Source organism: Polyodon spathula, chromosome 16 (genome assembly GCF_017654505.1).
Source record: "Polyodon spathula isolate WHYD16114869_AA chromosome 16, ASM1765450v1, whole genome shotgun sequence".
NCBI lineage: Eukaryota > Metazoa > Chordata > Actinopteri > Acipenseriformes > Polyodontidae > Polyodon > Polyodon spathula.
Genome location: NC_054549.1, coordinates 30,443,034 through 30,466,658, shown reverse-complemented (window position 1 = coordinate 30,466,658; position 23,625 = coordinate 30,443,034). Strand labels below are relative to the sequence as shown.

Here is a 23,625-nt window from a genome sequence, read left to right as displayed (position 1 = left end):
ATTATTGTTGCATTGTCACATCTAAGTTGAAAAAGTCTGTTGAAAATCTTCAGCTAAATTGCAGTTTTTCAGCTTGTCAGATTTATTCAGGTCAGTCGTAAACCTAAATTCAGCTAACTCGGACGTCTGCTTTGAAACGTGAAAAGGTCTAACCCTCTCCCAAACAGTTGACAGCAGTTTAATGAAACGCAAATTTAATTAATCAAAATGATCTTAAAGTGGTCCGAACAAAACGTTCCCTTTGAATAGGCCTGCTATTGTAGTGCCTTTCAATAGAAATACAGCCTCAGCTTGATTTTTTTTTTTAAACTACATGTTGCGAGACCCTAAAGGAAAAAAGATAATACGTTCTAAAGCTCTCAAACCATTAATCTTAGCAATCGCATATTTGTTTTCACCCCAAGATGTATGTGTGGCCTTTCTTTGTACATTATTAACAAGCTTGGATTTTCAGCTAGTCTTAGCAATTTCCATTCTCTTTAAAAAAGTAAACACAAAGAACATATGGCAGCCTGCCAATAATAAACAGGTAATTAATGGTAGTGTTGCAGTTAATTTATACTTGGAGAATACTTTTCTGCTGATACTGAACTAACTATAGTAAAATATGTTTACAATACCTCAAAAAACCTTTGATTAGCAATTGTTTTGTGTGGATTATAGATAGTGATGGATGATGAGTACACATGTAACACAAGTTAAAAAAATCACAACAAATATCAATATACAAAAGTGCGAAATGGGTGATACTGTTTTATTGTACGATATACTTTTTATGGGTCTGAATAGCACATAAAACATATATATTTACTAACAACATCCCAAAAATTAATAGATTGTAATTAAAAAAAAAATAATTCTTTTTTTTTTTTTTTTTTTTTTATCAAAGATAACTGGGTTCCACAGCAATTTAGTAACATTTGCAGATTACCTAGTGCATTAGTTCTGTAGAGAACAATAGCAGTTCTAGGGGATACATTTGGATTAGAAAATTCAAGAAACACCATATTATATGACTTTGTTGTAAACAAAACAATAAAAATGGCTTTATAAACGCATCTCTGAATAGCTCACACCTGTTTGGAGCAATTTATCTGGAATACTATTATATCACATCGTGAGTTTATGTACCTCATGTAATGTTCTCTGCAAATCTATAGCACTGAGTGGAGCACTTTTGTTTTGTTTTTTCAGTTTTCTCCCCAGTCTCCATGCACTCGTGTAATTTGCCTTGTTTGCTGTCTGAGCATGAGATTCTGAATGAAAATATAAAAATGCTCAAACAAAACTAGAAAAAAAGAGAAGGAGGTTCAAGACCCCATTGTGTGCTTTCTATTGTGTGGTTCAAAAATGCTATGGTGAACTTTTCCTTTAAATATAGGTTCCAGAAAATGTGTAAGAGTGCACATTATATTATAAAAATGACAGCTTTCAGCTGTCGCCTGAAAATAGAAAGGAGCACATCATTGTTTGTTTGTGAGTAATGTCTAGAGTTTTATTTCATTTTCCTTATACAGCACTAGACATAAATAAACCCCTTCTGTAATTGGGATTCTGATTAACCCTCCTCCCATTCATCCATATATTGATTTTTCCAAACTTGTCCTAATACCCTGTCTTCAATCTTAAGGCACCTATTTTTCACTTTTTTTTCTTTTATTTTCCCAGGGCTCACTTGAATTACTTTTCTTTCATTCTTGCTGTAACTTGCTGTTTGGCAGAATGATAGGATGTTCGTTTGTGTGTATGATTGTTTATGTGTGTGGTGGTGATATAAACATATTACAAGAGAAATTAAATATTCTGATTGATGGACCCTCTGTAATGGTATAAAGCACCACAGTTTATTACATTGATTTAAAAATATGAATTAACAGTGCTTTTAGCAGTTTATGCTACAGTTAATTTCATTAATTTTAAGGCCTTACTCACACAAGTTTGCTTGAAATTCAGTTTACTCTCCATTTGTTATGCAATGAAGAATATGTGTATAAATGTATGATGCTGTATTGAAGGAGGCAATAGATGGAAAAAGTTCACCTAATGAAATTGCATTGCAACGATATTTTATTTTTATGCTGCAAACTACTTTTTTTTTTTTCTTTATTTAGCAAGGGGTTTTATAGGTATGGGAAGATTAAAGATAAATGTAATTAATAATAAGTCAACATTTGTTCCCTTTCACAAGAGCCTGCAGAACATTTTCAAGTAGTAAATTTGGATACTGCACATTGAAAATATAATAATTTAGGAACACAAAATGTAGGTCCTTAATCACCTGGACTGTAATAGCAGTGAGTCATAATGTCCTTTCTTTGTACATTTTATTTCCAGCGTATTTAAAATGTTTTATTACCTGTACAAATCAACAGGAGACAGACGAATCAGACTATGATTTTCTCATCTGAGAAACTCAATAAATTCAGATTGGGTTAGGAATGGGGTCTAAAGTGATAGTGACAATAAAATAGACATGGCTCTGGGATTGGGAGAGAATGGACAAGACATACTTAATAATGGTAGTGGATTATGGTAGACTTAGCATTAAAAGGATGGCGATAATGTAATAGCTTATTGCTCCTTATCTGAGTTGAAGGTAGACTGTAACAGCCTTTCCAAAGAAAAGGCAAGTGATAGATTTTTTACCCCTGCAATTCAGGCTGAAATCGACTTTGAATTCAGACTCTATCATTGTACATTTTTAATACCAAAAAGATGTCATTAAAAAAAAAGAAGAAGAAATAAATGCCCATAGTTCCATTTCAAGTCTGGAATACTATAGTAAATATTAGTAAAAGGAAATGAACGGTCAATCACAAAATGTGGTTTGCCTCAGTAACACCATTTTGAAAGTAATTTCAAATCTTTTATTGATATTGGTGCTCGCCTGGCCTAGAATATAAATCATAATGGCAAAACAGTTCTTGATATGCTGTGTTTTCATTCATAAACCTCTACAGATTAATTAACTGGGATTTGTTTTAATCATTCCACTTGCTTGGAAATCAGCATTTTAAGATTGACTGATATTAAATTTAACTCTGATAGCAATCACTACCCTGAGCAAGTGATAATTAAACTATAATTCACTTTGATGAGGCATTTGTGTCATTTTATTCCAGAGAATTTCTATAGTTTAGGTGGATATATGTTTTGCTTTTATATAAGAAACAGATAAGCCATGTTTGTTTACAGTTTCCATCAATGTAGAAAATATATTGGTAGAATCTTGGTTCCAAAAACCCTAAATTTTGGTGAAGTCAAAATTAACTGTTTGTATAACACCAGTGGAAGCTTTATGTGTTCACAGTATGGTAAAATAAATAAATAAATAAAAAAAAATCACTTATAAATGCCTCAGTTGCTCCATTTTTTATGAAAATCGCCAGAAACTAGTAAATGTGTTATGATTAAATTAGACATTATTTAATCAATAAATGTGTGTAATATAATATCATGTTTGTTTACTGCATTAGGTTGACAAATAGGTCCAATTTTGTTGGTTGACTTGTGATATTTCCTGTTCAGTCTACCACTATACTCATGGTGCTGAACTAAAGTTTAAAGTACCTTGAGGGTGATATTATCCACTCTGGCATAAATTAAATCAAAGTGTATGGCACCACCAAAGCTATGCTTTATGATGTCAATGGTGCCACTATAATTTAAAAGAAATGAAGGCCCGTGTCGTATACTGTAAAGGTTGTCCAAACTTTCCAAATTAATGTGTAGGTATTTCAAATATCAGCAATTGTCTACCAGCTGCAGCCAGCACTGTCTGCTTTCATGATTTGGATGATGCTCTAAAATAAGTGATACTTCAAACACTGATATCCTCTTATTTCTGAATACCCCTCGTACTGTCGTTTTTACTCAAAAGCATAGACATGTCTCTATTAATCTCACTGACAATGTTAACTACCAAGGTATTGCATAATAATCAATTTGTTGGGATTAATAGCCTTTTTTTCTGGGTTTCGCAATGGACCTGAACATGACTGTGGCAGAGCAAAGCTCTGCTCTTTAGAAATTGGCAGGGATGGGGTTAACTTCCCCTACCTGCCTGGGTTTATTATGTTCAGGTGGCTGGGGTTGATTAGCTCTGCCCTTTAGAAATTGGCAGGGATGGGGTTAACTTCCCCTACCTGCCTGGGTTTATTATGTTCAGGTGGCTGGGGTTGATTAGTTGATTAGGTTGATTAACGATCAATCAGCGCCCAGCCACCTGATATAAAAGGAGGCCTCTGCTTCTCATTTGGAGGAGGGAGCTGAGGAAGCAGGTTGGTGTTTGTTTTGTGGTTTTTGAATTTTCTAAATCCAGTGAAGGCATTGCCCAGCCTGGAAACTTTATTTTTGTGAGGCCGTCTTTCCCAGAGCCAGAGAGGGGTGAGGATCTGCCGTCGCTCCCAGAGCCCGAGGGGGAAGAGGATCTGCCGTCGCTCCCAGAGTTTTTGCTTTATTTGTGTTTGAGTATCTGTTATTTTGCCCTTGTGCACTTTATTTTTGTTTATTTATAATAAAATAGTTATTTTTTTTGAACTGCAGTCTGTCTCTGGGCCTCTATCCACTCGCCAGCCTGCCACAATGACCTAACAATAAGATATCATTATTCAAAGTTTGGAATGATGTATTATATAACAACTGCTACCTCCGTTCTTTATTCTGCCTCCGGGCAATTATCTTATGGTACAGCAGCGGGCATCCGATGCTATTTGAATGTTCCAGTGACCCACTATCATGGGGTTTGGGAGATGAGAAGTTAGTCAAACACATCAGCTCTCTAAAGCATGTAAGTAAATAAAGGGACAGGAGGGTTTCACAGCGTAGTGTGTTGTATCAGACACTGTAAGTTCAGTTTTAGGTGCCTCAGGCTACTCAACAAGAAGGAAATACCCAGAACTAGCTTGCCCACATTACAGTCTCCCCCAGTTTTACTAAATCCATTGAACATTGCCAACACAATGAATACAACAAAATAAATACATGCATGTAGTAAACACAACACGGATATTAAAAGTAGAATGGAAAAGGTTTCCAAAAAATATATATTCTGTTACCCAAGTAGCAATCGTGTCATTTGGTTTCCTTTTATTTTTTCTGGTTACTGGTTTGCATCATATTTAAGTTTTATAGCCACCTTCCTTGCTGCTGAAGACCTTCTACTTAAAATAAGGTAGAATGAAAGATTACGCTTCAATGATTTGTTTTACCAATCAAATCGGTATGTTTGTTTTCTGTAGTCAAATAAATAACTAAGGGCAGTCATTATCGATTTGGATCCTGTCTTTACTCTTTAAAACTGGAACAGTAGTACAATAAGATTTAGCATTTACTGTTTACAGCTAAGCATTTAAATATTTGGGAATATTTGTTGTATAATAACATCAATAATTATCAATTTTGAATGTGACAAGGCTAGTTTCTTGTGCTTCAATAAATATGTTTAAATCGTGAAATAAATATTTGGAAATACTTATTTTTAGATTGGGAAATAATTAAGTTTTTACTGTGGAAAAAATACAGCCCAGATTATGGGTCCAGAAATGACACTGTTACTTTTAAATGAAGCAAATATTACATTTAATACAGCATTATTGAAGGGTGGTTTTACTTCAGAAATCAGGGCACACAACATATACACTGCTCATCAATGAAGACTATGTTTATTTCATTGTTAAAATCTACCCTGGGGCTGCAAAGATCCCACTGTAATATTATAACCCAATAAAATGTGACACAAACAAAAAGAGGTTACACAGAAAACCTCAAAGGAGGTGTGGCTTCTATTATTAGTCTCATCCTGGGAAATTTTATCATAGGGCATGACAAAAAACCACAACTAGAGCACAGGTCTGGTTCCACACTCCTCCAAGCAGGTTGCATAGCAGAAAGACTCCCACCCACCCGACCAAGATCAGAGATCCAGCAGCCTATGGCAATTAACCCTAAATTGTGAAACCTTTACCAGTTACGATCCAGTCAACACCTTCAGACGAGATATGGTTTGCGAACAGCCAGAAGCTACTTACTCTTATAATTAGTCACATAGTTTTATATGGGCTGTTGCAAATTATCGTGGGTTTTTCATTGGCCATCGATAATGTGACATGTTTTATGTTACAGCAGTTTCTGACGGAGGATGAAAGGAAATACCATTCAATCCTGTAGTGCTCTCCCACTAGTTTTTTTTTTTTTTTTTTAATTTGTATATAACATTAGTTTAGTACAGTCCACCATTAGTATAGTACAACCCCTCTCTCAAGTCTCTCCAAACCAATGTATATGAAGGTGCAAGACTTTTACATTACAGTACAGTAAATAATAAAGTAAGTTGTAAAATGTAAACTTAAATTTTGTTGTTGTTGGCATTATTTTTTCTTTCCATTTCTCTTTTCAGCACAGCCTCACTGGGTTCAGAAACTGAATGATGCCCACCTGCCTATAGAAACACGTCTACTGTGGGAGTGCAGAGCAAAGGGGCAGCCCAATGTCTCCTACAGGTGGTTGAAGAATGGGGAGCCTCTGGAGCCATTACAGGTTAGAAGGGTTTGGGTGCTTTTATTTAAGCAATTATTATTTTTTTTAATTTCTATAGACAACATGATCAAAATGGTTGGTTTTGTATCTTGCTTTGAGTCACGTCAGGCCAGACTGCAATAAAATTCAGATTTTGTATTGTTTTATTAGCAGATTTGCATCCTAAACCATCTTTATCGTGTATTACCTTCCAACTGTATGCTTTGTCATATTTTTTAATATGCTTCACTGTATACGTTGCCTTTCCCTGTATTAAAACGTTTATCACTGTACATTTAAATTTGCAAGGTAATTGTGCAATGCATACATTTACCATGCTTTACCATACAGTGTACCTCTCACAGTAGCGTTACAATCCATATTTTATAAGAGATCATGCAGTAAATGTTAGGGTTTTAGGATGGATGTACTTTATCCAGGGAAGAGCTTCAAGGATTCTAATTGTAGGGAAGTGTTTTGATGTTACTGAGATGATTAAAGTCAACACATTTTTGCCAAGAAAAACAAATAACAGTAATTAAAATAACATTTCAAGCTACTTACTCTTTAATGCCAATGATTGTTTTTTTAAAAAATTTAAAAACATGCACCTCGTCAAAAAAGCATCTATCAGTGTTTTGAGCCTAACTTCAATGGGGGCATACTAATAAGAACAAAGCAATACTGATTGCATGCAAAACATTTGCTAATAAATGAAGCCTTTAAGCAAGATCTAATACCAATCAGGATTTGTGAGCTTGAGCCCAGGAAGATTGATGACACACATATAACAGCATAACTAAACACACAATGTATTAATGATCTGTCTCCCCATTATACACAATTACTTTTAACAAAATAGAAGAGGAAATGCATTATTTTTTATATTGTTATATCTCAGCCCTGTTTTGTTATTACTAGAGGCAGCATTATTTATTTTGTTAATGTTTAACTAAAGCAAATTACAGAAGGGTTTAATATCCAGCAAAAAAATTAAGTGTATCCTTAATATTAATAGCTCCTGTGTTTAATGAGAAAATAATAAAAGTAGATTCTAATAATAAAGACCTCATCTTAAGATGGTTACCGGCAATACCTGTTTGTATCACTTGTATGACAAATTGTGAGGATTCTGTACCAGAAGGAAGGATCCATGTAGTACTGTATTTATTCAAATTGATATCACAAGCAGCATATCCCTAGGCCTACAAATGCAACTACAATCTACAGTGTAATTGTTCCTTTCTTTTCTTTTGGAGCTTTCTATTAGCGAGCATTAAAAGGGGGGGTGGGGGATATTTGAACCAGTGCTTGAATTACATGTTGCTATAATAGAGATGTAAAGAATTCTGAAGCTGTTGACATCAATACACGTTTTACACATTTAACTAAATTAATCAAAAGTGGTATTACAATTTCTGAAATGTCACCGTACAACAGCTTTTAGTCAATTGAACAACAAAAGGTCACTGATGTTGTGAAAATAAAAATGTGTGAAGCATGTCACTTGTTGTTGTTTATTTTCATAAATCAGTAGGACCCTGGCTTTTAACTTCAGTTATTCTGGATCTATTTAAATTGGAAGAATGGTACTGCATACTTGCAAAGGAGTCATTTTAATAAACCGCTCAGGTGAAATACTGCTGAGGTGCAAAAAAGCAGGGGGTAGCCTACACCTTATGTATGTACATGTAATTAATTTATCTCTGGTTAAATTAATCTTTTTAGAAATGCTATACCCTACATCTATATTAATATAGGTTATTTCTTGCTATGTTTTGAACAATATTCCTCTCAGACCCACCCTTCTTTTATTTACTTGCTTGTTAATTGGTTTATAGCAGGTCACAGCAACTTGGTTTGACAGGGATGATCCCCTCAAAATTAGAGAACCATTACTGTTTCAGCATTTGGCTTCAGACAAACTATTTTCAGTTGTTTGCAACTATCACCTTCAAAAAGCAGGCACAACAGTATTTCTGTAATTAACTGTGTAATGCCAATTACATTTACATGCTTAAAAGTGTTAGTTGCCAAAAGGTTAATGACAGCAACCAAGTGCAATGCATAATTTACAAACATGATTAATAAATCTTGACTTATGTCAGACTTAACTATAGCATATCCATCTGTTGTGTTCAGTACCAGTAACTTAGGTTGTTTGGCCAGGTCTCTGTAAAAATTGCTGATTCCAGTAGAATGTCACTGTTAATTAGTTACATCCATCATTGAAGTTTCATGCACAGTGTTTCTTTTTATTTAAGGTAATTCTATGTTTTCTCACCCGGTAACTGTAACAAGAAAACCAGACACAGCCTGTTCAGATATTCCCTACAGCCACTATGCGATGCTCCAGTGTGGACAGATTTTCATTTTATGTGACAGTACCTTAATCCCTTTAGACTGGGAACAGACGCATTCAAATGCCCTTGAGAAACTTTGTGCTAATAATATTAAGAGTGACTTTCACGGAAGATAAAAAGGAGCAGGTCGTATAAGTTGAAGAAGCCCAAAGCCAGACACCTGTGAAGACTGAAGTTGAAAACCAATTCCATTTAAAAGTATACATTTGTTGTTCCACTAAAGAACCAGATGAGTGGCTGAAGTACAAAGCGTTGCAAGAACATAGCCTTTGTTCATTATTGCTCTTATAACATCTAGTAGTTTGTATAGATTTTTACATGAATTTGATGTTTTACTATTTCAACACTACAGGTCTCTCAAAAGTCTATCAGAAATGGATAGATACCTCTGAAAAATAGCATACCAGTAATCTAATATAATAATATGTAAATAATATTTTATATATAATATTATATATATATTATATATATATATATATATATATATATATATATATATATATATATATATATAGGATACTGACTTTGATCCCCCTCCACATTTTTGGCCACATTTTTAAATCTAAACGTGCATGCCTTAAGCTGCACTATACATAGATAATTTCACTTAGAATTACTGTTCATTTTATTTTGTACTGCACATCACAAACACAAATATACAAAACAATTACAAACAAAGCATTAATATCATACTGTTGTCATATACACACGCATTGCACTATAATGCTAATTAATGTGTCTGCCGTACACAGAGCGCAGAATGTGGTTTTCACTAACTTACTGAGCACAATAAATAAAACATGTTTTATGGGTAAATATCAGGACTTTGTTCCTATGCATCGGGACGCGGGACATTCGCTATGAAATAGGGACTGCCCGAACCATATAGGTCAAAATAATGTGAAAACACACTCATGACAAGCACTTGCATTGTTGCACACAATCTAACTGATAACTGCACAGAGTGTAACAACAATAAGTGGAACATAATACAACATACGTATCTTTTTTTGAAGTCAGTTTGCGTAAAAATGATGTAGCATACATTTATCATTTTAAATATGTTTAACATTTCCCAAAGAGATCATTGTTAATTCAAAACACTCAGGCTAAATGTATCCACCACCCCCATCCCCCCACCCCTGGATGTCAGTTGAAAATGTAGAGGCAGGGATAAAAAAAAAAGAAGCAGAGGCAGAGGCAGGGAAATCCCCTCCTAGCTCCCTCCCTCCCTCCCTCCCCCCGTCCCCATCAAATCACACCATGGAACCCACAACCCTCTGGTCAAAAGTCTAAAACCCTAACCACTACTCTGCACTGCTGTCCCAGGTTACCCCAGAGTAGTCTTTCTGTAATGTTACTTAGTTAAAGCAGAAAAGGATGAATTCACCTTTCAAAAGTCCATCCCAAGATCTTTTTTTTTTTTCTTCCCGATTATGTAATTTTATTCAGTGAACCATTTGAGGAATGCATTACTTTTCCCTTGCTTGTACCTCTGGGAGTCCAATGAATGAATCCACCCTATTTTGAAAAATAAATTGATGGTTCTATCCCAGTTCCTGGTGGACTGTGGTCCACATAACAAAAGTAGCACACAATTTGGCACAAATTATAATTTTCATTATAGATGGCCGTGACTAGAAAATGCATGGATACTGTAATAGAAGTTTTATCCCCAGGACACATGAGATACATCACCAAATGTATAGTACATGTATAGTACATCCTGGATACGAGGCTGCATTTGATCTATAGTTTCTTCAGTGAAAAAAATTAGAACACCAGATATTGTGATAAATAAGTTAGGAAAAGACTTCCTTCTCACAGATATTTGCAAACTGATTATGATCATTTACCATAATTCCCTGGCCTATATTAGTGGTAATGAATTAGAATTATAAAAGCAATTCACACATTGGGGTCTATTCAGTTGATTTAAAAAACAGTAGCAGACCTAAAGACCAGCAGGATAAATATAAAAAGACCAAAGCTGGAATGTTGATTAGTTTTAAAGTATAAAATATACTGTAGAGATTCACTGTTAAAACTGTTGTTTTTTCACAAAGTTCCGTTGTTTTAATGAATTAAACAACGGCATTATAGACAGGTGTGATTTAATAATGCTTTGATAAGTGGGATCAGATCAGAGCAGATTCTTTTTTGTCTTTTTCTAAGGAAAGGATTCAAGTAAGAAATGGAATCCTGGCAATCAACTCTGTAAGCCTTTCGGATTCAGGGATGTACCAGTGTGTTGCTGAGAATAAACATGGAGTGATATTTTCCAATGCTGAACTGCAAGTAATAGGTAAGAACACTATTATCTGTGATACAGGGTGTTATTAGACATTTTCACAGTTGATTTTGTAGCACTATCTAGCAGTCTGTCACCACACATTCACAAGGTGTCAATTGTATTGACATGTTACTAGATTAAACAACAAAATAATAGAGCTATGAGGTCAGTGGCTAAGCAGACAAGCTTGTGCTTGCATTTCATTTCATACAATAATGGTTTGTTATGGACACAATCAGAGGTAATTATTCAGCAATTATCAGACAGCTGAACTTTTGCTTTAATTGAAAGTGGCAATAAAACAAAGCCGCAGTCTCCTAGAGCTATGTAAGTAATTGCAATTGGGTTTTGACAACTTCCATTGCACTACATGGTTTTATTAGAAGAAAGGCAGTTCATTATAACATAAAGATCACAGATACTGATCGTTTTAGACAACACATTTTTCTGCGTATTAATGAAGTACAGCTTGTGCTAAAAATGATATTCATGTATAATTTGTATTTTTTTCTGCACTGTTCTCCTAAAAGCCAAGGCATTTCACTGGCATAACATTGATTTACAGAAACGCTGTAAATTAGAATCTTGTTAAAAAACAGAAACAGTATTGGAAGTTCTGATTGTAAAATTGATTCTGAGGCAAAAATAAATAGGACATTTTTTATTTATTTATTTTTTGATTTGCTTAACAAACAGTAAGACAACTGTAATTTGGAATACAGTGTTTGCTGTTTTTCAAACCCATGTTTTAGTTGGTGCTGGTCATTTTAATGCTTAAATTGAAAGGTTATTTACAGAAAATAATGTATGCAAATAAAAGACAGGATTTAATTGTGGTGCTTTTAATTTTAGAACATTAATAGATGTTTACAATGCTGTTTTTAATGAGCACACCTCTCTAGAATAAATACATAAGAAAATCCAAAATATAGACACCCTAAGAGATCATTTTAGGGTTGTGAAAGTATGTCATTTTGTAGAAGAATAAGATGCTGCTGAAATTAAGCTGTGGAACAATGGCACCAAACAAAGAAAGCAGAAATCTATCATAAATTGTAATATCCTTAGAGTTTGCGCGTGGCTTTTAATCTAAAATTTACTGTAAAACTCAGTGTATAACCAGTACTTTACAGTAAGAGACTTTACTTTTTTAATGTTGAATATCTGAATTTTTGTTCAGCACTATTGATAGTAATAATAGTTTATACTACTAAAGGGTCAATATTTTGCATTAGGTATAAATTATTTGTCATAACAAATGGCTAGGGCATGAACGTGTATTGCCTTGTGATTACAATTTAATAACTGGGAAATTACAAATTGTCTCTGATTGCAGCTACATGGATATTGGGTTACCTGATGTAATTACATGGTAACATCACGAACATGCCATTACTGTGTAATTAAGTATTTATTCCACCAGTAGTTACAATATTAGAGCAGGAACTGTGGGTATCTATTACCATGTTATTACATGGTTATGTATGCCCAGTAATGTAAAATTCTAAAAGAACTTACTGGCTTAAGAGCAGGTGAATGCATAGTTACCATACAGAACAGTTGTACTCTAAATGTGTTCCATAAGCACCAGCATCATTGGTAATTAAGAATTTTGTTAAATGCATGCTTCCCTATTTTTCAGCAATACCACCAGATTTTATCCATAATCAGTTGAAGAAACTAACCATGGCTATTGAGGGAGGACAAGTTGTCATTGAGTGCAAGCCCAGAATGTCTCCCAAAGGAGTGATCTCCTGGAGGAAAGGGAACGAGGCCCTCAGAGAGAACAAGAGGTATTATTTTGTGAATAGTTCTAATTCTCAGATGGTAATTTAAAAGAAGAGAATACATTTAGGCTTTTTAATGGATGGTTAGCCATTTGTCAGCAGTACTATTATTGCCATTATTTCATCCCATCAGTAAATGTGACACAAAGCCACAGAGCAGATAAAAAAATTAAGTGTATTGCTGAAGGAGTTCTTCTTTTCTGTAGGAATAATGATAATGTTCCTGTATCATGATCTGGCTGTTCATAGCATATCTTACTTGGATTTCTAGCTATCACAGACTATTGATACCAGTAGATGGGTCCCCCTATTATATACTTGTGATAGGGATATAGAGGAGGTGATGTATGCTGTATGGATTTAGCTGCTGTATGTCTTCAGAACTGCTAATCTAGCTGGGCTTGAGATAACTTCCTGGAAAGTATTAGAATCTTTTTCTGGCATCTGATTGATTGAGATAATGAGGACTGTATCTGGACAACCTCTCACCCTCATTTCTCGGAAGCCACTTCTCCAATATTGTAATGCCACAGTCCAGATGTCATGTCACAAATTCTCATATTTAAAGCAAACATGTTATTTCTCAGGGTTTTTCTCTTTTAGAAATGCCAAATATTCTTAGATTCATTCTGAAAGTCCTGCAGTATTATTTTTTACTTAAACGTAGGTGTTTTATTGCACAAAAAGAAAGAATTTCACAAGCCTTTGTTTTCTTGATGATTTCTTTGGACTAGGTAAACCTACTGGGAATTGCTCACACTATTCATATTAGCATCAGCAAAGTTTCAACAGACTTATGCCAGTAATAACATAATGCATACACAGAAGCAGATGGTAAAATAATCAGCAGAGCATCCAAGATCACACTGTTGTGAACTATACAGGTTTGTGTCATCTGGAATAAATAACAGACTCAATTTTCAATTACTCCCTCTCACTGGATGTATTTTCCTAAATGCATCTACCCTTGCTGTTTTTCTCATTTCTGTTGGAAGAATATATCAAGTCACCTTCTGTTCATGTCCTGGAAACAATGAAGACAGGAAGATATTTTTTAAATGAGAAGTTGATGGGTTTAGTATCTCATATAAGAAACAGTAAACTTGAAACCATTTACAGTTCAGCAAATTAAAAGCCAACGTGTCTCATTTTTCACTTGTGATAAGATCACAGTAACTAACCAGTCACAATCAATGGTTTACTTGTGGCAGACAAGGACAAACACATGACATGCTTTAGTAGTGTATCAAGTCTGCGTAAAACAGACAATTACAATTAGCATAATTGTGGTTAGGAAATGTATCTATATGTTAAAGAAGTCAGGGATAAAGCAAACCATTATGATATGCCATGCCAATGTATGTGACCGATCTGACCTGGTTTTCTATTGTACAGATTGAACTACTGATCGATGTATAATACAATATCATAAAATAAATAAATTGAAAAAATCTTACAACTTATTCAAAGAGCATAAAGGTGCATGTCAGTGTTCCACCCAGAACCTATTTTGGGGGAAGATTACATACTGTATCCCGATTGATCCAGTACGTGTGGGGGTGTCCTTCTCACATATGTACAAAGAGACTGGGATAGATCACAGTGATTGTAAATCCTACTGCTCTTGCCATAAAACCCAAGGTTCTGATTCCATAAAATGGTTATTTTATTACCAACATCATTCCTCTGTTCCTCTGCATTACCAAAAGCGTCAAAAGCCTGTTACAATTCTATTAGCCTTTAATTTAAAAGGTATATAAACGGCACCTGTGTGATTGAATGGTGCAAGCTTTTATATGGAGCTGGTCTCAATGAAGGACTTTGCTATACTTATTAATTACAATAGAAGTTGTCACTGAGGGAATATATATATATATATATATATATATATATATATATATATATATATATATATATATATATATATATATATATATAAGTTGTTTATTGATTGATACGATTGTAATATAAAATGATGAATTAAACAGTAAATCACAAGTTAGTTCACTTGTAATTAAAGTATTAATAATGGACTTTTTTTATGTGTGTATTTCACTCCCCCTGCGATTCTGTTAAGCAGTAATGCATCTTACTTTTTGGCATATCTGGAGAGTTATATAAGATTGAAAGTATACATTGGTACAGTAGCTCTGGAGGGACAAAAATAAAATAGGAAGTCTTTAACAACAGTTGATCAAGAATTCTAAAGTTGTAGCCCATTTCACAGTTTGAACATTTATCAAGATGGAAAGCACTTCTCCCTTCCAAAAGAGTCCTAAGGTGATAGCAATTGTTATTCTTCCTTGGTACCAAATGAACAGTTTGTGGAGATATGCTCTCAGTTTTGCTAATAGGTGCATGCATGCACTAGTGCATATAGATGCACCAAAGGAGGAAATGCCATACGTGTCTTTCTTTAAAAAGGAATAACAGATGGATGCCGTAGCTTTCCAACAGGGTAGGGCAGACAGTGGCCCTGGGAAATCATCAGATTACTTCAGTCATTCATACCTTGCTGCTGCAGATCATAAACGCAGCAGAAGGTTTAGTTGGCAAACTGCGAAGCAATGTTAAAACCCTATTAGCATTGTCAGGGAAGAGTAGAAAATAAAAATAATATTAAGCTTAATAGACAGATATATTGATTCCTTGTTTCTATAGAATCTTCCAGATTCATTTAAATTATTTAAATCCCCTAATAATAATAAGAAGAAGAAGAACTGCTAGTTCAAATATCTGGAGGCATTGAATTCCACAACAATGCTCAACTCTCTGTCTTTGCAGTAATCTCATTAGAAAATTATTATATACATACAGTTTCTACGGATGGGCAAAGAACCCCATTTACAAACAATGGTCATACATGGTTAGTCCATGTATCTGATAGTAAATGTGCCATGGATAGTCTATAGAGATAAAGATTGAAAATGTGAATTTAGTGGGTTTTGTTTGATTCATATTGTTTCTGTGATGTTAAACATGCACACAGTTACCATGGAAACAGATATTCGGCAGAACTTTGAAAACGTGGAGAATGTGTACGGTAGAGATCTAAGCAGTTTCTGAATATGAGAGGTTTTAGTCTGGTGACAACACTAATTTTCACTAATTTTCAAAGCTGGGACTCTTCCCTTCAACATATTCCAGCTCCTCAACAGATTCCAAATGGAATAATTCATTCGGTTCGGATTTGATAGAAGGATGTGCTTTCAAACTCAGCAACTATCCATCACCTAAATCAGCAATAATTGGAAAGAGTATAAATGATTTCAGGAAGCTCTAACTTTAATCACGGTCTTAAATCGTACAAATTGCCAGACTACAAATTATTGGGTCATTAATCAGAATGAAATAGTTTGAATGGCCAGAGTGACACACGGAATTTTGAAATACAATCAAAGCTTCCACATGATATTTGATTTAAATTGAAAATAAGTACTCATATGCAATATATTCACTTGGGAGTATTGGCAGTGGAATTGGGGACTGCAGCAGAGTGTGCCTCATTCACAATTAATAACATGTAAACATCAGAGGATCAGTACTGAATCTCCAGTAGTTTCACTGAGACTTAGTCTGTAATCTGTCTTCATACTGAGGACATTTCCATTGTGAGGCTGGTGAAGGAGATGTCTTATCTTACACAGGCATTGCCTTGGGTCTTCTGTTTAGATGACTTCAGCTGGAATAAATAAGCTGAGAATGCAATTTAGTATTTCAGAACAAAAATCACTGATGACTAAAAGAGTTTTGTGTCAGCGGCTGATCAAAGTGTGAAGCACACAAGTGTATTTTCACATATGTCACCAAATAAAATTAGTTTTTTGTCCTGGCCCCTGTCACAGCTTCTATCTACGGATGTCATACACTTTTGTCGTTGTTATCAGTGCCACTAACTGATTTGGCAGCACACATTTCTGTTTACAAATCACATGCTAGTGTGATTCAATTACTCTGGGACATGTGCCTCAAGTCTATGACTGTAAAGATAACAAGTTTAAAAACAGTCTGGTAAGACCAATAGAGTTTTCTTTAAAATCTGTCACTGCATTAGTATAGAAACATAAGAACATTTAATGTTTGGAACTGCCATGGCAATAGCTTAGATGCCACTAGTCTCGGCTGGCCCATGATTAGAGGCTGATAAATATTGCTACTGAATACTGTTTGATTGGGAAAACTGAAGTACAAAGTAATTACATGTCAGTTTCCTAGCTGGGTTCCAGTTCCATCAAAGCTGTTTAATTTGTATCCCATGCAAAACAACTTTAACATCTCATAGCCAGAGCTGAAGTGTGGAGTTTTCATTAGCCAAACTAATTACAGCTTCAAACATGTCAGGCCTGGTTTGGCTCATTAGGGAGTTCCATAGCAATGCTTTCTCAGGATATACTATTTAAATACCAATTAAATTAAAGATACTCCCTACTTCACATCTTTCATGATCCAGACTTCAATCAGCCCTTCTCAGCCCTTGCCAGTCTGGTTATTCAATCTGAACTGCCATGAGGGATGATTTCTCTTCAATTCAGCCTCTCCAAATTACCATTCCTGTACTGCTTTCTTCACCAATATACTTGTACTAACAAGCGTGTCCTCCATATACTTTTGACATAATAAGTTAGCAGGATCTCAGAAAGTCTGAAAGGGCTAATGGGTATTCAGTTACGTTGAACCCCACATATTATAGATTGCATGTTTCAAAGACATCCCATACAGCATTAATGAAATACTTGAAAAGTTGTTTGAACTATCAGATCTCGATTGGCAAAACAAAGCAAAACCAGGCAGAATGCCTACCAGCATTCTGGTGTCAATTTGTGTATCCCTTGTAAAAAAAAAAAAAAAAAAAAAAAAAAAAAAAAAATGAGTGGGATTCACAATTTTAGCTGTCTCTTGTTTTTCAGGGGTTTTTTTCTAATTTTAGTCCATATCTGTTTTATGGGAGGAAGGTTTCTTTTGGTAGAATACTAGAGAAGACATAAGAGGATACCCAGCAGACATGCAAGTGTAGTTCAAGTTACTGGTTTTGAGGTCCCAGCAGAAATAAATACATTGGCCTTTGCACACCTGTGGGTTACAGAGTAGAGTTCAACTCATCACGCTTCAGTTGACCAACTTGTTAGGCACTCAGCGGCTCCAAGAAGAGCTGGGATCCTGCCTACATCATTCAGTGTTTTGGTAACATGTACTTGCTGAGTTCAATGGGTAAAATAAGACAATTGGCTCAACAGTTTTCCTGATTGGTTGAAGCAGTGAGGTGACATTCTAATTGTATAGAAAAAAAACAGGGTGAAAATTTGACAAAAAAAAGAGATTGTCAATGCTACTTTAAAGAATATATTTTTTTTATACATATTAATGAAAATAAAAATATTAAAAAAACATGGCATTGGAAATAGCGCAATCAGTGCCCACAAGGATTAAGAGTAGTTACAACAGTACTACTGTAGCCTGGAAGATAATAAACAATTAAAAATGCATTAAGCTTTCTCTGTATTTTCTGTTTGTTTTATTCTTCAGAAAGGCTGGTACATCAGCATAAAAAGTGGTGTTATTTTTTTAGTTATACAGCTCGATGTCGCTGTGATAAAGTCATTGGATAAATAATATCACAGCATTTATCTTTTAACTATCTTTTATACAAGAAGAGAGGAATCAATTCCACACATGAAGAAAAATACTTTCACATACAGATTATGCTTTGAAAGCAGGTCTATGCTTATTATCATAGGTCTAGGCCAATTCTAGCTTCATCTAAATCCTTTTTTCTAGCTGCGTGATAGCAGATTTCCTATAATTTGCTTTATTCTATGTCAATGTAAAACTTTCTTCCCTTGCCCTTCACTGAGCAATGTTCCAAAACACACATAACTTAATAAGGTTACAGAGGCTGCTAGATAATATCTGTGTGTGTGTGTGTGTGTGTGTGTGTGTGTGTGTGTGTGTGTGTGTGTGTGTGTGTGTGTATTATATATATATATATATATAGATAGATAGATAGTTAGATCATACATCACAAACCACATCGCAAAATCTATGAGAAGAAAGTTAGTTGAATTAATTATCAGCGAGGATCTGAAAATTAGCTTCATGATTGACAAATCAACTACAGTAAGCAAAAAAAGCATCCTTAGTAATTTGCATGAAAGTTGTTTTTTCCAAACTCTGATGAGGCTAGTAGCATGTTTTTGACTTTGTTTAATTGGCTGATGCTACTGCCAGTACGATCCTTGGTACCTTTCTACAAGATTTGTATGAGAATGGATTTACTCAAGAGTTTCTTTTACGGAATTTAGTTTCTTTTGCAATGGATGGAGCCTCTAATATGTTGAGACAAAAATCGGGTATAGCTACCCTATTGCTAGGAATGTTTCCGGATATCATGGTGTCGCACTGCAGGAACCACAGGCTCGAATCAGCAGTTGCAGATGTCATGGAAGAATTAAGTGCAGCATACGAGATGAAATCATTCTTTGACAAACTGTTTAGCTTGTACTAAGCTTCACCAAAAAACCAAGCTGAATTACCAAGACCTCTTGAAACACATGGAAGTGTTTGATAAATCTAAGTAGCAACGCAGTCCAGATAGTTGTTTCAGAGATGAGTCAATCAAGCACCTTTGTGCTTTCTTTAAGACTTCTCAAGCCCAGGGAGCAGTAAGTAAATTTCAAGAATATGTCAGTGACATGTTAATTGAGGACGGCAAAGTACCTGAGAGACTCAAACAGTTGCTAGATGTATTAAAGATTCTAATAACAACCGCTGCAGAATATGAGTGGTCGCTGAGCACAATGAATGTGACTAATATCAGAAACTCATTGTCACTGGAAAATACATCCAAGTTGATGTTTATAAAAACTGTTGGTCCCCCACTTTTCAAACTGAAAAGCTACGTTAGATCTTGGCTGGGAAAGGCTTGGCATCATGTAGACTTCACTGCATGTCGCTCAAAGCAGACTGAGACAAATAAATGTCACAGAAGGCATGAAATATGTCTGGGACCTGCTGGGATGATTTAAGGCAAGCGCAATTTAACATCTTAATAAGAACAAAAACTTAACTAAAAAGGTATCTCGAAGTGTACATTTTTTACATTTAAGCTAGGTTAAAATATAAAATGAAAAACGCAACAGGGTTTCATACCGGGGCTTTTACATTTCCACTTCGACCGCTCTGTGTGTGTGTGTCTATATATATATATATATATATATATATATATATATATATATATATATATATATATAGGGGTTTTAACCTTGACATGATCAATGGTGTAGTCCTTTTTTTCTTTATTCAGAGATATTGTGAAATTTTGGGTATATGTTCCAGTAAGTACCCCCTGCCATTTTTCAAGATTTATTTTTTTCGTGCACCGTTTTTTGATTGTGCACTAAGGTAGACAAGATCATCAATAAAACCCACAGGTGTGATAAATCACTAATCGATTAAAAAAATCAGGACACAGGTGAGCTCAGAATTGTACAGTGGCTAGTTTAGTGTAGCTACTCTGGTAGAATTTGTAGTATTAAATTATACCAAATTATCAAAATCATTCATCAGTATTACTGAAACTGTATGAAAAAGGATCAACGGCCAACCCTCGCTGTTTGAATTGAACCATGGCACCTCTATAGAGTCAAATTCAACTGCAATGTAAAGTAATCCAGGGCTATATACTGCGGTGCCTTCATTCTGGAGTTTGAAGAAACCACACATCAAGACACACACATTAAAGTACAACGATTGGTAGCAATTTAACTGGCCCATTTATTTAATTTAGTAACCGTTAACCCCTAGCGGTTCCTGGGGTCAACTGCACTTGTTATTGGTGTTACCCAACGCTTGTTTACACTGACTGTAACCTAACCCAAACCTGATTATGAGACAAAAATACACTTAAGACTTGTTTGCTTTTATAAAATGCTACTTCTTATAAACAATAGTTGTATTTAAATCCACCAACATTTAGACACCACAGTGTCTTTATTAAAAATTAATTAAGGAGGAGTATTGATTAATTTATATTAAATTGAATACAGTACATGCTTCAAATGGAGAAAGAAAATGCAACATGCTGTTGTGTTCATTAAAAAAAATCTTCTAATGCCTTGTTTTAAATGTCAGTTTTAAATCAGTAAATGAAATTACAAATTTTTCCCATTTTATTCTAAATGAACATCAAAATAAGCAAATAGTGTACAACTTTCCCAGTAGTGATAGGTTAGTTAATTTAAGCTTGTTTAAGACCGAAAGTTATATTTATTTTATCAGTAAACATAGAACTTGTTTCTATAGATATCCACAAAATGTTGCATTGGCTCATTTAATGCAAAGAACCATTTCCTGTACATGTAAAGAAACGTAAGAATTTATTTTTATTTTTTGTTTGGTGGTTGTTTGTAACCAGATACAGCCAAGGCAGAAGTGTTTTCAGGAAAATAGTGCTTTTTATTTACATGAATTAGAGACCAAGTCATTACACTTTGGTGGCAGAGGCAAACCAATTTCTTTGATTTAGTCAATACAATGCTACAGGTTTGAACGAGGTAATATAAAAGAGAAATCACCTCTGTACAACAGAGCTCAGATGACCACACTTATTCAGTGGCAATATGGCCCCTTTTCCCCACTGCCCACTCCTTTTATACTTTGAGAGGGGTCACATGACCTAAGCGGTCAGGTCAAAAAGTAATTATCAAAAATAAACATGTCTAAATATAAATGCATATTACCTTATTTTCCCACATAATATTTTCCCACTTACAATTGAACAACATAATAAAAATATAACATTGCTTTCTAATAATAAAAAAAATCATCAAACAATAATGCATTTTAAACAATAAACCATGAAAAACAAAACATCCATGTCTAACAAAATATAAACCATCCAAAGGAAATCAATTAACTATCACAAAGAAAACGTCTTTTATATTCAAAGCATACGATTATATGTAATTATTTACAAATATTTACAAAGTATTTTAAAAATAAATGTTTCTCCTTTGTTCTAAGGTCCAGATTTGGTCATGTGACCAGGCTGAACCTCCAGCACAGTTTTCCATAGCAGCAAATATCCAAGTGAAAAATACAAAATAAACAAAATAAAATACAAAATAAGAATTTCTAATGACTTACTTGCACATAAGTGTGCAAAAAAGTAAAGTTCCGATACTCTGTCAGAGTGTTCCATGCTAAAGAGAAAACCGCATTAAGATTTAGTAGCTTCTGGTATAAGTTTATATAATAGCCAGTAATAGTTTTGTATATAAAAGATTTCCATTTATTTTTATTATTGCATTACCATGATCACTTAATGTTTTTTTTTTTTTTTTTTTTTTTGAGCGGCTGTTAATAGTTCTCTGTGTACTTAGTTTTTTTGGTTAATGCCCCTTAAGTGGGTTACCTACTTTAAAACGTATCCAGCAATACATGTGTATTCTTATAATGTGAAACACTAAACCCCTAAGAAAATAAGGGAATTGTATACATTTGAAAAGGACAAGATTGAAGTTGGTTTATTCAGGCATTTCTGGTGTTAGACTACATGGTTACAGCCAAGCTGGCTACTAACCATTAATTTTTCACAGTCGTGATTTTGCAACAACAAAAGAGAAAGCATAATTAGTGGGTGAAAAAAATAAAGTGCAGTTTAATGGGATATGAGAGACGGGGAATAAAGGGTGTCTTATGTCTCGGTTTTGATTAATTTCATTTGTCGGTGCATATTTTTAGTTATTTTCGTAAATCTTTTTTTTTTTTTTTTTTAATTTATTTATTTGTTTATTGTTTTCAGGAGCTTTTGCTTTTTATATAGTCTATGGAATTATTGTTTTCGCTTACTTTAAAAAATTAGTTTTTTTTCTGCATTTTTTCTTTATTTTTACACAATTTGTAATCTAATTTTAAATTCCACAAGTGTGTAAAAACTCCCTGAGATGGAACTGTAATATAGCTTTAACTCTCACGAGCAAGAACAGTCTTGCACATCTAGTAATTATAATCTTGCACACGTGTTACAATCCTCCAATAGAAATGTAGGAATGTGCTGTTGCGAAGTAGTTGGGGTGTGTTTAAATTATTCAGAACGAATCAATGATAGATACAAGTCAGAAAGGAGGGACATTGCCCGACTACACTGATAAAGTTTTTTTTTTTTTTTTTTGTAGGTTACTGTATTTTATTTATTATTTTGCTGGGAAAGGGGTCAAATCAACAAACTGAGACACCATTTGCAGTGTTTTCTGGTGTCTATTGGATATGCATCAATTCCGACATGATCTCTTTTTTGTTTTGTTTATATGTGCTGTGACAGAAATACAATGAGTTCTGGTGATAAATCTTCCTCCTGAGCTGTGAGGGCGCTAAAGAACGGGAGGAGAAGTATCTGGAAGGGCTGGCCTGACAGTTCGTTTCCGGGACCAGGAAGTAGGTCAGCCTGGAAAGAAGCGAGACTCTGTTGTAAGACCATATTGACCTGCAAGATAAACGAGGGGCAGCTGCAAGTAATAAGGTAGCTGCAACCGTTTACCTAGATGTCATGCGGGATTACATATAGGGGCCAGGGTAACGCTGATCTTTTCCTTCATTTGGGTTAACGTTAGGAGATAAGGACTGAGAGAAGAGCTCTCAGAGAGTATTTGTGAAGAGTGCTATACGTGTT

The 23,625-nt window shown here is 34.6% G+C and overlaps 1 protein-coding gene across 2 annotated transcripts in view; it reads left to right on the top strand.

The window, feature by feature from the left end:
- The window catches only part of LOC121328292 (contactin-4-like), a 99,706-nt gene that overhangs the window by 48,244 nt on the left and 27,837 nt on the right, over window positions 1-23,625 (top strand). For both annotated transcript variants that reach the window (XM_041272889.1, XM_041272891.1), the window contains exons 7-9: window positions 6,398-6,537; window positions 11,055-11,184; window positions 12,815-12,965. In XM_041272889.1, coding sequence (XP_041128823.1) covers window positions 6,398-6,537; window positions 11,055-11,184; window positions 12,815-12,965 — 421 coding nt within the window. The remainder of the gene's footprint in view (window positions 1-6,397; window positions 6,538-11,054; window positions 11,185-12,814; window positions 12,966-23,625) is intronic.